This window comes from Perna viridis, chromosome 9, assembly GCF_037379345.1.
Source record: "Perna viridis isolate PV_CMFRI_1.1 ecotype Kerala chromosome 9, ASM3737934v1, whole genome shotgun sequence".
NCBI classification, from domain to species: Eukaryota; Metazoa; Mollusca; class Bivalvia; order Mytilida; family Mytilidae; genus Perna; species Perna viridis.
Genome location: NC_142453.1, coordinates 8,036,951 through 8,054,758, shown reverse-complemented (window position 1 = coordinate 8,054,758; position 17,808 = coordinate 8,036,951). Strand labels below are relative to the sequence as shown.

Sequence of the window (17,808 nt, the reverse complement as noted above, 5' to 3'; positions counted from 1 at the left end):
TATGCATTAATAACCCTAATTGAATTGAAACCTAAATGGAATTAGGTTGTTTTACTATTATTTTATGTGCCATAAGGAGGAGAACTTTGACCAAATTTTTGCCTTTTAAATATATTTCCAGAATGTAGTTAGATTAAATCAGAGTAGAAATACTAGTTAAAACAGTACAATATTGTTGTTGTTTTTCGTCTTGTGGCTTGGTTAATTGATGAATCTAAAAACTTTTTAATACAAATAATAATTAACATAATTTAAAATACCATAACCTAAAGGTCATTATGGGTTCGTTAAAGCAAAATATAATTCGAAGTTTTGTACTTTTACACAGGCAAATATTCATGTGAAATTCATGTGAAATTCACTAAACACGAATTTTGTGTTACTCAGTCACTTAATTTATTTGCTCAACTCAGGTGAAAATCATGTGAAATTCTTGTGAAAATCATGTGAAATAATTTTGCCTGTGTACTTGACTACCATCTTCCTAAATGCCAAGGTAGGGCAGTAATTTGAACATGCATGCGTGGACATCATATCTACCAAACTATTTACTTTACAATTCAATATGTTATCACATTTGATGAAAGATTCGCACTATCTTCAAATAATACACCGTGACATTGTACACCTATACAAAATAAACATTAGAAAAGAAGTAACTAAACTTTTTATATTAAACATTCATATGGATCTTCTCTGTTTCGAGTCCCTGAATTCTCCGTCTATTCGATGTTTCTTTTTTTTCCAATATTATATAACACATACTAGTTGTTATGCTCTGATATAAAGATTCAATAAATATTCTTTTAAAAGGACCATGTAAAGCAGTTTTTAAATCAGAATTTAAATGTTGAAACTATTGAATATGCTTTATGTAAATTGATTGACAAATTTACTGAAGTGAAACATGTGTCTTTAATGTGTAATGAATGTGTGCAGAAAATAGAAATACCGTATGAGGAAGTTTTGAACTAAATAATATTTAAATCCTAACAATTTCAAGGTATTATATTTATACTTGATTTTGTTATGAGTGAGGTGCAATTTTCCAGAACAGGAAACATGTCTCCACGTAGAAGTACAGGAAATGGCGGGTGAGTTGCATGTATTTTCATCGATTTATTTTTCTTACGTGTAATTTAGACTGTTGTCGAAATCAAGTGACTTCATTTAATATAAATAGCAAAAGGTATAGCTATATAAGCGTCTGCAAAACATTTCATTACACATTAAATAGAGGCCGTTATTATTGGAGGATATAAACTCTAAACAATGAGAGTGTTATTTTGTTTATTTTCAACAGGCGATGTGACATAAATAATTGTTAATACTTGATTAATAAAAGACATTGACCATTTTAAAATGAGGTAAATTACCAATGAGATTATAAGTATAAAGCAACGGGGCATGGAGCAATGAGGCAAAATAAAATGGGTACTAGGGAAAATGGTGTTTGGAATGGGCAATGAAACAGAGGGCAAAGAAAAGAATTCACCACGTAAAAAGTGTAGGTAATTTTTGCTAATTCTCATTTAAGTATGAAAAAAGAAACAATTCTGCTTTTAGTGATGTAGTGAAAAGTGATAACATTTCGCGATACAAGAACAGCACCTACGTACGTCATTGAAACCATACTTAGATTTGACCATAAAATGAAGCGTAGAGGCAAAAATGGCATAAAATAATTTATTGGTAATTATTTTGTTTATTAACAATATGTGTACAGATAATTTAATGCAGTTATAAAATGAAGTTGTACAAATTTATAACTATAGAGGTATTACAGACAACAGAATTCTTCAACTTCTACATTTTCTTTATAATATCTATCAAGACGTTTTATGTGAGTTTTTCAAAGCCCATAGCCTGCAAAATGAAGACTCGGACGAAGTGTTAAACAATTTCATAAAGAGTCATGCAGATCATTTGTATCAACATTATAAAGAACAGACTTGTTTTAGATGTCAACAAACATCAACTTATGATCAATGTATTAAATATCGGAAGAAACATTTTGAAGTATTTTTCGAATTCGATCAAGGGAAGGAATTAGCAATTGTGAACACAAAATATGTTACATTTGAAAATGTAGACATAACGATGCTGGAGTACTTGCTTTGTGCTGCCCCTCGGCATCCAAAGGTGCATAAATGGGTAGTATCTTTTCAAAAAATGAGAGAACAGCTATTTCACATGTGCAAATCAAACCAAGTTTCTGACGAAAAATATCTAACAATATGGGGAGAATCTGAAGAAACTATGTTTGAGATACTTGACACTTTTGAGAACAACCCGTATCGTAAAAGTGTGAACAAGCAATTAATCTTGCTGAAAATGGCTTCCCCAGGATGGAGGGAAACCGAAGAGTATTGGAATGGAATGCAAATGGAATTTTCTGAGGTTAGGCAGTATATAAGATTGACTTGATTGCATACTTATTCATAGATTATAAAAGGTGGTAAATAATTTATTTGTGACAATCCCTTCAGCTTGTTTAGCTTCAATGTAAAGACTATAGTCTAAACTATGTTCAGTTGTCTTAAAATGGTGATGTCTGTAGAACGACATATTTTTCCGAACACTTTATTGCAAGGTTTAGCAAATTGAAAGCTTCGGATTCATTTATTTGGTCACAGGTTAATGATCATCAAGTTTTCGGCTGAATTTTTACAAACAATAATGCAATCAATGTCACGTGTTAGTATCAATAAAATTATATTGTACACTATTTTTAAAAGTCATAAAACACTATTAAATCTTAGCTTGTTGAAATTATCTGCTGATTTTTGGTATACTAGTATATCATAATGAATAGCTTCAGTTATGTAATAATGATTTACATTATAATTTATTGTATCTTCTTAATATTCTTAAACTAATAGTAAAATGTACATGAAACGAAAATAGTTGATATATATTTGGTAGCTGAAATCATAGTAATTGCCTGATATTAACTAGGATTCAGATGATTTGCTGTCAATAATTGTATCAGAATCCTTCAACGCACCCGAACGCAATGAGTCTCTATGTGAACACAGAATACACGACCAGCCTCCTTGTGAACAACTCGAGACTCCTGGGAAACAGGTCGAGTATTTTGAGTCCCCTAGACAAGGTAAACTTGTTTTTAATGTGCAAGCGGAAAATGTACTAATTGGAGAAGGAAAAATCATACATGATGCCGGTCATTTACAGGATATCAAGAAAACCATTGAAAACCTGGCAGGTGATTATCATATTTTTAACTAAATAAATGTTTTTTTTTTCTTTTGATTTGTTTATTGAACGACTAAGTAATTAATTTATCTCCGAAATACTTAGATGTTAACCAGGTACAAAGGCAATATGTTTAATTTTCAATCATGGCATGATCACCCTTCGTTAAAAATGATGCAGTAAGGATTATTAAATTACATTTAAAAAAAAAAACGACTTTTCTTTATGAATATACTAATTTTTATATATTCACCTATATACGCTTTGGTTAGTTTTCATGGTATACACATTGCATTTTATCAGGATTGATTAAGACACAAATTGGAAACACGACGGTTGTTGCTAGAATAACACAGTCATCAGACAAATTAGGTACGTGCCGTACTGGTACGGGATAAACATCCCTTACTATGGTAGTAGGGGGATGTGGAATGGAGAATTCGTGTGGATATATTTGGGTTTTGAATGGGGATTAAGGAAATAAGTGTTGATAATGTAATGCGCTTCTTAAAAGGGGAGCGTAAATGGTTGTATTGTCAACTAGGTTCAGTATACCAGAAACACTATCAATATCCGGTTTGTACATGTAAAATCGGGCGCTTAAAACAGCATCATGAGGCTTCGTTTTCGTATACTTAGTAATGCAGTTTAGAACCACGCCAGCCTTGGAAGCATTAACTAGCTTCGCTGATTAAATACAAATAGAATCTTAGCTTTTTCCAAATAAGGATGGTCAAAACTGTTAACAAAAATATCGTAATCAGCTTATCAATGCCTGAACAATTCGACCCAACGACATTACAGACTATAACAACACACATTTCTTTACCTAACACGGACATTTCGGCACTCACATATTTCAGAACAAAACAATACGAAAATTCCTAAAGACAATAAATACCGTTTATTACAACACATTTTACCATTTTGTAAGTTGACAATAACAGGCCTGACAAAAATTATTAAAGGATTTAGGTATTTCTTCGGGAGCGTTTATTATTTTACATTCCTCATATTACTATAATAAGGAGAAATGCAAGGGAGATTCTATGGGGAATGGAAATTGTTCGTTTGGCAATAAGTAATTTTCTATTGAGAACGACACTGCTGCTATAACCTTAAACGAATCTCGTTTATACACAAAAATTCTTTAATTTTGGATTCATGTAAAACACATGCGATCTAAGCTTAAGCAATTAAACTGTTGTTGTATGATATTAAATACATATTCCTTAAAATAATACATGACGTCGGTAATGGCGATTTTTATAATGTTTACATGATACATGTTACAATAACGTATGCTGTTAAAAAATCCAAATTTTCGATTTGAAACACTTTATGTTTTTTAATTACTGTCGAATTTAGGTTCAGACAAGACCAAAGGTGACTTCCTTGACCCCAGCTGCACAGATAAAGGTACATTTACGTTAATTCAACCTTTCGGGCAAATGAATAAAAATATTATCGGGGGACAAAAAAAAAAAGAACTAATATGCAGTAACACAGACTTAATTTAACTAGTAATAAAAAAATATTCAAATAATAACTGTAACAAATACATCGTCATCTTAAGGAGGTTGACCTAGGGTAAGGGACACAACTCTTAAAAATCATTGGAACGTTTGTGTTCAGCATTTTACATCAATGTCATGTAAGCATCAAATTAACTTACATTAATTTCATTCTGTGTCAAATGAAAGCTTGATAGCCTTTGGTGAAATTGAATATGATACAATCATATCACTGACTTCATAAGTTATGTTCCTATCCTAGGTCTACCTCCTTAAGTAGCGTCAAAGTGATCATGGAATATGTAAAAAAACTGAATATTTGTACTTTGGAAGGTTAAATTAGATATATAGGCATTAACGTAAAAACAAGTGGTACAAGAGAACGAAATTTACATTTAACCAGGACGTTATTTTGAAGTATGTAGGAGAGATTTGTATAGAACCTAAATAGGATAAAAATCCAATTAGATGAGATATGTGACAAATAGAAATTAGGCATGTTGCAATGAAATTGGTGGTTGGATTTAATTACGAAAATTTATTCAATTTGACAATATGGAGACTAGGTATTTTATCCTCATACCCTCTACATAAATTTTAAATCTGATGTTTGCATTTCAATGGAAACTTAAAGACATATATCATTACCGCATGGATTTTTCTTTTAAGTGTACTTTTAGTACTGCCTTTTGCCATAAAATTGTAGGTATGTATAGTAATTCAATCTGACTACACACTTTCATCGCATGTGTGGAAATACGCTGAATTCTGATTTAAAAAATATGAGTTATGAACATCTACTACAATCGAGCATCGCAATAATACATTTTTCTTATGTTTTTAAAATTATTGAAAAGAGGGGCGATAGCTGAATGGGGCTAGATAGGACAGAGTATATTTTAATTAAAAAAAAAAAAAAAAACAAAGACAATTTAAAGGTATATTTTACTTTGAATTCACTACCCTGACCCATTTTTTGTGGACCTGACTCATACCTATTCCGGTTTGACTGAACGTCTATATATCTCATGCAAATAACGAAAATAGGTATGATGAATAATTCAAAGAGACAACAACCCTACCGTGGTGAAAATTCAGCCCAAGACTAACCATTGGTCTCCAATAATCGATGAGGAAACCCTCACACCACAAAATATCATTCATTATACACAGGTACTGCGAAAAAGATGTCCCTATTTTTTTCAAATAACATAAAAATTAACTGAAAAGTCACGCGTGTTACAGTACCTGAATCGATCCGTGCAACAAAAATTGCGATCGGTCATCTATCCGTCAAACCGATCCATTAAACTGGTGATCGCACCACGTGACCACAGAGCGGTCAATATATTTTACGGTTTTTATTGTTTTCTTTGTCAAGTTTACACATATTTATATAGTGTAATATATTTAAACAGTAATTTATGCGTTAACATAACAATACTGCGATCAGACCGGTCACCGGTCATCGGTAATCGATCCGTCAAATTGTTGCGTGGATCGGTTCAATAACTGTAATACATGTACTAAAGAACATTACAATACTACAGTAGTTCCCTACTTCATTTGTTTCTAAATACCTTATTTAAATAACATCAAATCCTTGTAACATTTGTAATGCATATGCCAAAATTTCCAAATAATCAACATATTCGTTTATGTATTTTTACATGATTCCAGTTTTTAGTGGAGTCCGAGTTGCTCATTTGCTTTTGTTTCTTTGTATGTATGATTTCAGTTACTTTATGTTCTTTGTTGTGTATGTCTGTTTTCCATGTCTGGTCTCTGTTCCTGAATTGCATTCTTTTGATTACCGCTATAACCATGGTTCCCTTGATTACTCTTTACACAGTTGAAAAATGTTATGAAGTGGAATGGAAGATACACACTGCTGACAACGTTACAAAAGAAGAAAAAGACAGTATTATTGATATTTTGGAGAAACTGCCAGTTTGCTGTGAAGGAAATGTACAAATCAAGTTTGTTCGAAGTGGTTCGATTGTGATAGGGACTTTGGTCAATGAAACATGTGTGGAAAGTAAGGAGATCTTTCAGAAAGTTTTTAATGATTTCATGCAACTAGTCATACGGGTATGTGGAATTGATACGAATGAAACTGGTACCATAGAAGTCGATATAATGATTGGGAATGCAGTTGAATGTGAGTACAAATGTTAAAGACAGAAATACATTCTAAAAAAAAGATTTTATTCAACTTCTTTAGGTTTTCAGGAGATCAGCAGTTTTTAAGGTTATGTACAATGAACCAATTATAAAGGCTATAACAAAAAGTCGACATTCTTGTGTTAACTATAATCAAAATGTGACATCACAGGCAGTACATTTGATGGTGTCATTTACAATTGTCCTTTTTTTGTTCTCAGTATTAAAACAAAATAAAAAATGAATAACGAATAATATTGAGAACAAAAAGGACAATTGTAATTGACACCGTCAAATCAACTGTCTCTGATGTCAAATCTTGATTATAAGAATGTTCATCGGCATTTAATGCTTCATGGAAGTGATTCAAATATCTAGTATCTCCGTTGTTATTCAAAAATCTTGCCTCCTTCCAAATAAGGTTGTGATCTTGGTATTTCAATGATGTACATACATGTACAGTTGTACATACAAATTGCATTTTACGAAAGAAAGCATACGAAAATTATATATATATATATATATATCTATATAAAAATGTATGATGTACTGCAATTTTATTGTTTTCAGTTAGGTATAGTTCCATAAATTTGAACTTTGAACTATTTTTCGGGAATGTACATTAAGTTTTAATCACCTTTACAGACAAAAAGTCTAAGCACCGAGCAGTACTTTCCGTTCAAGTTACGTTATAAGTAGTTGGTTTCAATAGTATATAGTGATGTTGGAAAGAAGTTTGTTCGATTTTTCATAAATTATGCTGATGTGTGTGGTCTATAATGGCAATACTTGTTAGTGACAGACCAGTATTTTGAAATGAAATATATAATGTATATCGATACAATGAAGTAGCATTTTTCCTTTAAGAAACAAAGGATTTGAAGCTTAGCAGTATCAAAACTGTATTATAAAATTTTACATAATGCGAGTATACGTAGCGATCGTCTAATTATTGTGATGCTATTTCAAGGAAAATCATTATCATTTTACAAATCATAAGTTAAGAAGTACATTATTTTCAACTTAAGTATCAAGTACAGAAACAAGGACAGAAAATGAAGAATTGGATAGCTCAATTAAAGAGGTTTTACCAGTAAATGATATGGAACATCTTAAACCATATATAGATGCTATTCCTGATGCCCAGCTAAGAAAACATGAACCTGGTATGATGATGCTTTGAATTAATTTGAACTTCAGCACTTCCGGTGATACAAAAATACCTTTACTTTGACATACTGTGAAAGTATGAATTTTCGCGTTTGCTAATTTTACGTCTAGTGAATATATTCGAGGTATCAGCTTTTGCAGTTTCAAAAAATGTTAAGGGTTATATAGTGTTGAAAAATCTATTTCGCGTGTACTATTTTCGCGGTTTTCTGTCCACTGCCAAAATAGCTTAAGCAAGTACACCGCGAAAAAATGTTGAATTAGATTTATGTCCTTTAAGACAAGAACACAAAATGTCTGTAAAAATAGCATAAATTCAAGCTCAAAGTTTATCTGCCGCTATTGAATAACATGATATGTAAAATGTGATATCGGCAGAAAAACCGAGATATTGGGATGATTCAAATACGTCAAAATCAAAAATAACATTGCTTAAACGTTAACACATGACACAGAGACGATCTACATGCTCAATGAAACAAAACAAACAAAAAAAAAGATTACACATAAAAATTAAAGATAACAGACAAGACGTCACACACGCACACACGAAAAAAAAAAGACAAGAAAACTAAAGCACTAACAATATGAACTCCCGCAAAACAAGAAACAAGACGTGACATCAGCTGCTCCGAAAGGGAAAACATGTCCTGACCAGCCATTGTCACTCACCCGCCATGTTAAAACTGAGAATAATCCGATTATAATGTTTCAGCAATAATGCAGTTTCGCGACACTTGTCAATCACTATTCACACAATGCACACTAGGAAAATTCATAAAAAAAATTACCATGATGATTACGTGGTAAACTTGGAAATTGTAGAAAGATAATTATAAATAGAATACTGACGAATGATCGTAAAATCTGTGATTTAGTGCTTTTTATAGACAACTTTTAAAAGAATTTTACTTTTATTAAAGCGGCATGTTGATATTATGATGATTCAATTATTTGTATTAATATTTAATTTAGATTACGGCAGTTTAATGGTGTCGTCACATAATTCTCGTTTTAGTGTGAGTATTATTATTTGAACTGACCGCAAACCATAGTGGCGCACCGTGTTGGGAAAGATACCACATTCCTCCCACGTTAAAGAACTCTGATGTGGTATTCGATAGGAGTAGGAACCTTTGCCATCAGGAGGCTAAATTGCCCGACCCTACCCATCCAACCCTTCTTATAGTGGCAATCAAAGTTTGTCGATCTTATTGTCCTTGTGTCCGATTCCTGTTTTCATTCCATCATCATTTCATGTTCATTTTATCATCCATTTCATGTTTATCGCCTGAATATAGCTGAAATATTGCTGCTCGGGCGTTAAACCCCAATAATGAATGAATGTGTCATCTTCGTTGAGTATATTACTGTCAAAATCTGAGCCAAACGTAAATTATATGCCACATTAGAATATTTAAAGCAGGCAGAAATCATTCTCGATAGCATCCTTCAGTTAGTAGGTTTTCCGTGTCTTGCCTCATGTGAGTTTATATTTTCAAAAAAGCTGAGCACTAATTTATACAAAAAGGCATTTGTGATGAAGAAATGTTTTCTTGGATAGAGTCCAAAGTTTAAGCAATAAATAAACAAACTAGATTTCTAATAGAAAGCAAATTAAAAAAAGATATTGTACGATACATGCATGAAGTGGTAATCATATTTTCCCGTTTATACACTATTTACTTCAATAACATTGTGAATACTATGCAACATCCGTAGCGAGATATTTCAAGTGTGAACAATATACAATAAGCTTATTACACCTTGAGAGGGAACAGTTTTCCATTACTTAAATCATTACAATGAAACATGTAAAAACCATTTTGGACTGTAAAATTTGTCCGGTTTCGTGGACTATAGAATTTGTCCGGTTTGGACATACATTCGGTTTCCCAGTTTTACTGTAAAACCTGTGTTATTCAAACCAGACACTTGTTGAAATCCCTTTATAACAGTTTGAAGTATCTTGAAAATGTCCAGTTTCCCCATGTTCAAAGTACATCAGAATGTTATTAAGGGGTTTCAACAAGTGTTTGGTTTTTTTTGGTTAGGACAGGTTTCACTGTAAAATTGACTTATAACAAAGTCAGTATCAAAGTAAAGTAAGATAAAAAAGATTAACGATTGGGAATGTTTGTTTTTGAAAAGTGCATTTTTTTTATCATTGGGAGTTCTCAATACGATATTTTTTTCATGGAAAAGCATTTGACATTTGCTTTTCCAGTGTACTTGTTCCATACTGCAATTTTTGCTCGAGGAAGTTTTCGTTTATTTTCTTTCTTTGCGTGGTAAGTTAATTTGTACCATTAAGTAGTGTTTTGTTTGTTTCCGCTTTTTATAATCAGTCTTTGGATTACGGAAATACTTTGTTCATATTGTTCTTACATATATCTTCTTGCGTCATCTTTCAGACTACATCATATGCAAATATTGATGCAGACGAAATTCTTTGCGCTGATTTCCCATCGGTTCAAATACAAGCAACTTCAGATTATCAGCATATTGTTGACGGAAAGTGTGTTGCTAAAATGATAAAAGGAAAATCATACTATCTTATTAAGCAAGTAAATGAGTGGTGGGAAATAACAGATGGACAACATAGCTCTTCCTTCTTTGTAAAATGTGAATATGGACAAATGAAAGACCCGGCAACTGAATTGCGGATGAAACCTAAGCAATCTTTAAGGAAAACAACTATTGATATTCATTCCAAGAGAGACAGTTGCAAACACGAGAGTCGACAAAGTCGAAGTAGCTATAAAGAAGAGAAAGTAAGTTTTCTCCAACTGAAGTCGCTCTATCATTTAATATAATCTGCTTTGTATTTAGGTTCTTAATTGAAACCTACTGTTGATGTATCTTTATTCATCATTTATATTTTAATTAAGAAACAATTTTTGTTACTTTGTAATTTAACTTTCGGAGTTATCCCACCAAAAGGTCACAATACAATTCATCAATCTGCCTATCACAAAATTGAAGTTTTATATTGAAAATAGGATTTAGTTTTTGTGAAAATATATACAATAAATAGGATTATGAATTGGTTTTCATGACGAAAACGCCGGACATTTTTTACTGTTCCAGGGAACAAGTTACGCGCACTTGATAAATCTTTAGGTCCTTTTGAAATTGTGATCATATTTTTGTTGTTCACTCTTTCCAACTATCCTAACATGTGTGTAAACAGTTCTGTAATTATTTAATTTAAGATTGATTACATGTACGACGTTATTCCAGCTGATACCCATGGAGATGAACTAAATGAAGAAATAAAAACTCAAAAGGTAACACAATTAGGGCCTTTATAAAATTTATACTTAAACTATGTGAAAATATATATTGTGTATACAAGTGGCTTTTGTTTAACCTAATAGAACCAATGAAATTTCTTTTAAATCATTATTATGGTAATGTTATTAATATAAGATGATGAAACTATGGCAGATACAGTTATCTTTTGGTGTAAAATTCCTATTGGCCTTCCATTCCTAGTCCACCAACTTATTCTATATGCCCTATTCTACTATGCCCTGTCCTAAATATCCCGCTCTCTCAATAACATTTACCATTTTCTAAATGTTACATGTCTTTTATGAAATATATCACATATAATGGTATTAGTTAATACCATATAAGTTTAATTCATGTAACGAAATTCATATTTCACTTTTAACAGAATACATACTTATATAGTTTTGGTGAAAGTGAGACAATCCTGTTATTTTTCATAGAAAAAACCTTTAATGTTTTGTAATTAGAATTTTAGTCAACAAAATCCTCTCTATGAAAGTTCGTATTCTTGAAAAAAAATGTACCATCCAACGAAAAGTCCTGTCCTAAGCAAAAGTATTGTAGGGGAAGATAGGAATACAGTCCTTGAACCGATGCGTGCAACGATTTGACGGATCGATGGCCGTTGACTGATTGATCGTTGACGGATCGATGACCGATGACCGATCTGATCGCAGTTTTGTTATGTTAAATGACGTAAGATCGGTTTGAAATAAAAGAAATGTAAAATAAATGTATAAATTGATGTTTAAATCTATTACATAGACAAAGAAAACAATAAAACTGTAAAATACAGTGACCGCCATGAGGTCACGTGATGCAACCACCGGTTCAATGGATCGATTTGACGGATCGATGAATAACCGGAAACTGACCAATGACCAATCGCAATTTTCGTTGCACGGGTCGGTTCAGGTACTGCACTAGATACGCAGACTATGTACTGCAATACCTTACATGTGAAATGACAACATAAAGAATATAGGAAACCTATCAAGTTAACGTGAATATAACGAATTAATATGACAAACATCCAAGACGGATAAGGAGCCATGACTATCGCCGATATACATCACCTAAGATGCATAAAGTCTCCATAGATCGTCCTTTTCTTTTCATACCAAAACCTCTAAGAGTTCATCACACTAACTCTACCCTATACGTCTCACTTAACTACACTCCCTTTTCAAAACAAGTCTTGACACTTCTGTTTCTGAACCTCCTTTACCATTATACATACTTGCAGCCATTATTGTGGATATTGGTTACCACAAACCCTTAATACCAGTTTGTGTTAAAGGTTTAGATGAAGAAAACGATCGTTGCCTCCACCACCGTTTGTCAACAAAGACTTGAGAACAAGAAGACATTGATTCTCTGTCAGAGGGTAAAGGCTTTTTTGGGGGTATTTTTGAAACGTTTGAAGTAGGTCAATGAATGTCAAATCTACATCATTTTCGAAGACCCCGATGTAGCAAAAACATAGATACTGATACAATATATGTAAGAGTAATCAAGGGAACCAAGGTTATAGCGGTAATCAAAAGAATGTAATCCAGGGACAAAGACCAGACATGGAAAACAGACATACACAACAAAGAACACAAAGTGACTAAAATCATACATACAAAGTAACAAAAGCAAATGAACAACTCAGACTCCACTAAAAACTGGGAGCATGGACCAGGTGCACCGGTAGGGTAAGCGTCCTCTGCTTTTCTAGAAACACTCGCCGAGTTGCTCATAAAAAGTCAAGTCCGGGGTAGACAAACGAGGAACGGAAAACCATGACCCGTTGAATAAATCAATTTTCATGGTGCAGATTGATACACCATAACGAGTTCATGATGACGACCATAAAACCTCTGTAGTGATGACCAATCTTGTAGCAACATACCCCTGTTCCAGAAGCCTATTTTTTAGAGTTCTAGCGTGATACAAAAGGTCTGCGTAGTTTCGGCAAGCTCTGGCTTATTATATGAGTTGTGATATGAACATTCCATTAGCAGGTGCTGAAGGGATGTTGCCACAGATTAAAGGAAAGTTGACAATTCTGAATGAAAAGTAATCAGGTTTGTCGTAAAATTTGGTCAATAGTTTTCCTTTACCATCGATTTCTAAATGTAGGTCAAGATATGAGGATGATCTTACAGTGTCTGTGGTATCCTTTATCTCAAGTCCTTTGGGGTAGTTAGTGGTAAAGGTTCTTCATTTAAAAAACAATTCCAAATATACCGGAGATGTTTTCAAAAATGCAGGAATTTTTTATCGACATCATATTTTTCCAGTGTGGACGAGTTTTTCAATTAACGGTTGGCTTTTCTTTTGGTAACAAATTGTGCTCCTCTACTCTCTGACATACAGTTGCAATCACTTCTAACCTCTCTTAAATTCTGTCAGAATCCGTCAGAATTTCTGTTCTACGACAGCAGATAAAACCGAAATCCTGACAGATGCTGACAGGCTCTGATAGATGATGTCCTGGGTCAGGACACATTTTGCCCTATTCCCTGACAGATCCTAACAGAAACTGTCCTAGGTCGTGACAAAAAAAAAAAAAATACGAAAAGCTGCTGTTCTTAACTGTCATGCCCCTGGACAGTTCCTGTTACTAAATATTCTGTGTGACGTAATTTAGAACAGGAAGTCCGCGATTAATAAGTGAAACTGTGTGACTAATGTAAATTAGCAAATTACATAACCCGATTAGGAAACAAATATCTTTATTTCAAAATTTACATTGAATTTCAAATTATATATAGAGAGCTTGTCATGATTATCATCCCACAATCACTCGATCGTTGTTTATGTCCAGTCACTCATCGTTCAAAAATTATCATTGTTTACATATATATTTTTTTACATTCTGTCCCATACCTATAATATTAATTGAATCAAATTATTTAATTATAAAATTAAAGGTCTATTTTTCTGTCTAAGTGTAAAGGTCGTAACAGATAACTTCCAGATGTTTTGTAATTGTCACGAATATTAAGGTCAGGATTGACAAAGTACTTTTTGAGTGAAAGCTACTTTTAATAACATATAAATAAATATTTCTTTCAATATAACTATTATGTGGGTGACTTGGACTCGTATATTTCTGTAAAAAATCTACAAAAATGTCATATTCCAGCACATGTTTGAGTGTCCACACTTTTGATTTCTATGAGGCTCTAACATTAATGACTAAAATGCAAAATTTTTCAATATAAATATCATGTGGGTGGCTGCGACACATTAATTTGAGTCAAAATTCTTTAAAAATGTCATAATCGTGCAAAATTTATGAGTGCGCACACTTTTAATTTGCTTGAGGATCTAAAAATAATGACCGAAATGCTAAATTTATCAATATAATTATCATGTGGGTGGCTTTGACACATTTGGCATAGTCAAAATTCTTTAAAAATGTCATGTTCCTGCAAAATGTATGAGTGCGAGCACTTTTGATTTCCATAAGAGCCAAAAATTATGGACTAAGATGCTATTTTTTTGTAATATAACTACCGTGTGGGTGACTGCGACTAAACTATTTCGGTCAAAATTCTTCAAAAATGTATATATACGTAAGTACAAATTCTTCAAAATGTCATATTCTTTTAAATTGTATGAGTGTGAACACTTTAAAGTTCCATAAAGGAAAACAAAATCTGTACAAACTGTTGAAAATTGTCAATATATATATAGTAATTTGTATCATACCGGTGTCTAGACCTGCAGCCAAAAATGATTCAGTCTAAATTATTTTGTCAGGGGCGTAGTAAATACGACAGGCAATAATTTTTGTTTGTACTGCATACCATACATAAAAGTCGAGTAAAAATGAAAACAAAATTAAACATAGCAAGGTTTCCTTCCCGTCGTACGAATCAGGATGCGGGTGCAACGCCTTTCTCTTTGTTATCACGTACATGTACTGTATGTAATTCAGTCAGAAAAGTTTTCTTGAGCTAATGACTGTCAGAATCTGGCTGGAACTCTTCTAATCCACGTATCTGTTCTACTTAGAACAGTTCCTGGCAGGAGGGTGTCAGGACCTATGACAAATTATGACAGAGCTTGTTCGAAAGAGTAATCAAGGGAACCAAGGTTATAGCGGTAATCAAAAGAATGTAAACCAGGGACAAAGACCAGACATGGAAAACAGACATACACAACAAAGAACATAAAGTAACTAAAATCATACATACAAAGTAACAAATGCTAATGAGCAACTCAGACTCGACTAAAAACTCGGAGCATGGACCAGGTGCACCGAAGTCCTGACAGACCCTGACAATGTGTGTAGCGGGTCAAAACAGTTTCTGACAGGAAGAGAGGTTGAAGTGATTGCAACTGTATCCCTTCACTCTTATGAAGCTGACGTTATAGCTGATCTGATCTAAAGGAAGGAACATTGTTCAGCTTATAGATGACATATTTTCGTTAAACAATCCTAGTTTTAAGGATTTTATACATCGTATCTACCCCAAAGAGCTTCAGATAAAGAATACTGCAGACACTGTTAAGTCAGACTCATATCTTGACCTACACATATAATCGATAAAGAAAAAAACTATGACCAAACTATGCGACAAACGTGATGCATTTTTATTCCGTACTGTCAATTTTCCTTCATTTGGTGCAACATCCGTTCAACACTTGCATATGAACTTTTCATATCACAACTCACACGTTATATCAGAGCTTGCCGTAACTACGCAAATGTTTTTGTACCGCGCTAGACTTCTTACAATTAGGCTTCTGGAACCTGGTTATGTTTTTAGATTGAAGCCATCAATGCAGAAGTTTAATGGTCGTCATCATGGACTCGTGGAACGTTACGGTTCATCCATCTAAACCACAAGAACCGATTTGTTCAACGAGATATAGTTTTCCTTTCCTCTTTTGTTTTTTCATAAACTCCTTTTTACGTTTCGAAGAAAGATAATACCTGTAGCACAGATGGTAAATCAAATACAGAATCATAAACAACAAGCTACACACAGAAACCGAAACTCGCAGAAAACATTATCATGAGTCATATGGAGAGGAGAACTTGAGAATCCGATTGGATTAAGTTGTTCGTGTCTCATAGTCGATATATTATTGACATGTTTTTTTTTTCCATTCGATTGATTAACAAACTTCAATTTCTCCTTTTCAGCCTCAGCTTCCCAAAAAGCGACAAAATCTATCGAAAACTGTATCTGAAGGTGATTCACCACTAAGAAGGCGGGATGGAGTTTATTTTTCTAATGCAAGCGTTATACCTGATACTCCGATGACACCTGCAGAAAAAGCCATGGCATTTAGGATGAGTCGGTCTAAGTCGTGCTCGTGACGACAATTTACCACAAATAACACGCTTAAAATAAGATGTTTGATGATAAAAAAAAACATATACGCAATGCGTGTATTCTTTGAATTAAAACGTATTATAAAGTTGATTTAAACAAAATATTGTATAGAGTTTTCTCTATATATCTTTTCTTTTTGCGTTCTGGAATGTTGGTAAAACTGAAACAGGTTTTAAATACATAAGATAATACTCACCTTAACACTGACTACTAATCATATTACAATAGGTTGTTTTATAAGTGATTCGTTTTCAACCAGAAATCTTTATTAAAACAAACATATTATGTCAAACTCCGAACATTGTCTGACGTTCGAAATTCACTCTAGACGCTGCAGCCAGCCCTTAAAGAAATTGCAAGAGTAATCAAGCGAACCGAGGTTATAGCGGTAATCAAAAGAATGTAATTCAGGGACAAAGACCAGACATGGAAAACAGACATACACAACAAAGAACATAAAGTAACTAAAATCATACATACAAAGTAACAAAAGTAAATGAGCAACTCGGACTCCCCTAAAAACTGGGAGCGTGGACCAGGTGCACCGGTAGGGTAAGCGTCCTCTGCTTTCCTAAAAACACCCACCGAGTTGCTCATAAAAAGTCAAGTCCGGGGTAGACAAACGATGAAAGGAAAACTATGACCCGTTGAATAAATTAGTTTGTATGGTGCTGATGGATACGCCATGAAAAGTATCTTGCAACGTCGGAAAAAAATAAATGATTTCACGCGACGTTATCTGATTGTCAAACGACGTCTGAATTGAATACTTTCGAAAGGCCTGTCTGCAGCGGTTAGTGCGAGATAAAACAAACGTTGCCGCTGCGTATTATACAACAAATGTACAGCTATCATTAAACAAATAGGGGTCCATCTATATCAGAAAATTTGAGCAGTGTCGTTTTCTATCTGTAAATGTAAATGCAAAAAAGTAAAGATTGTCGTTAGCTTAAAGTTCACGCCATTTTAACCAGAAATACTCCTTTTTCATTTTCAGTGTACATCAGTTTAAAGTTGACTTATCTTTTAGTGAAATCTAATTTTTTTTTCTTACAAAAGCAGTAATGCCGAATTCTTATATTAATTTTCATGCATGGATATCTAAA

General features: G+C 33.2%; 1 protein-coding gene across 4 annotated transcripts; it reads left to right on the top strand.

Moving 5' to 3' along the window:
- The first annotated feature begins 860 nt into the window (after window positions 1-860).
- LOC148606534 (uncharacterized) lies at window positions 861-16,803 on the top strand. Of its 4 annotated transcripts, none has more exons than XM_088544556.1 (12): window positions 861-1,094; window positions 1,368-1,507; window positions 1,835-2,400; window positions 2,959-3,226; window positions 3,520-3,588; window positions 4,585-4,635; window positions 6,583-6,891; window positions 7,922-8,059; window positions 9,039-9,082; window positions 10,478-10,837; window positions 11,279-11,353; window positions 16,510-16,803. In XM_088544556.1, exons 2-12 carry the CDS (start codon window positions 1,447-1,449, stop codon window positions 16,684-16,686), a joined length of 2,118 nt encoding a protein of 705 aa, XP_088400682.1. In that variant the 5' UTR covers window positions 861-1,094; window positions 1,368-1,446; the 3' UTR covers window positions 16,687-16,803. The 4 variants fall into 4 exon arrangements, with proteins under 4 accessions (XP_088400682.1, XP_088400680.1, XP_088400683.1 ...); XM_088544554.1 differs by having other exon boundaries at window positions 1,304-1,507; XM_088544557.1 differs by lacking the exon at window positions 1,368-1,507 and having other exon boundaries at window positions 862-1,094.
- Window positions 16,804-17,808: the final 1,005 nt, after the last annotated feature.

What these genes read in the sequence shown, in the direction of transcription:
- LOC148606534 (XM_088544553.1), top strand. Translation starts at nt 1,030, where the DNA reads ATGAGTGAGGTGCAATTTTCCAGAACAGGAAACATGTCTCCACGTAGA. An exon ending in CCCCAGCTGCACAGATAAAG is followed by an intron (nt 4,636 to 6,582) that starts GTACATTTACGT and finishes CTCTTTACACAG; the next exon opens with TTGAAAAATGTTATGAAGTG. An exon ending in CACATAATTCTCGTTTTAGT is followed by an intron (nt 9,083 to 10,477) that starts GTGAGTATTATT and finishes GTCATCTTTCAG; the next exon opens with ACTACATCATATGCAAATAT.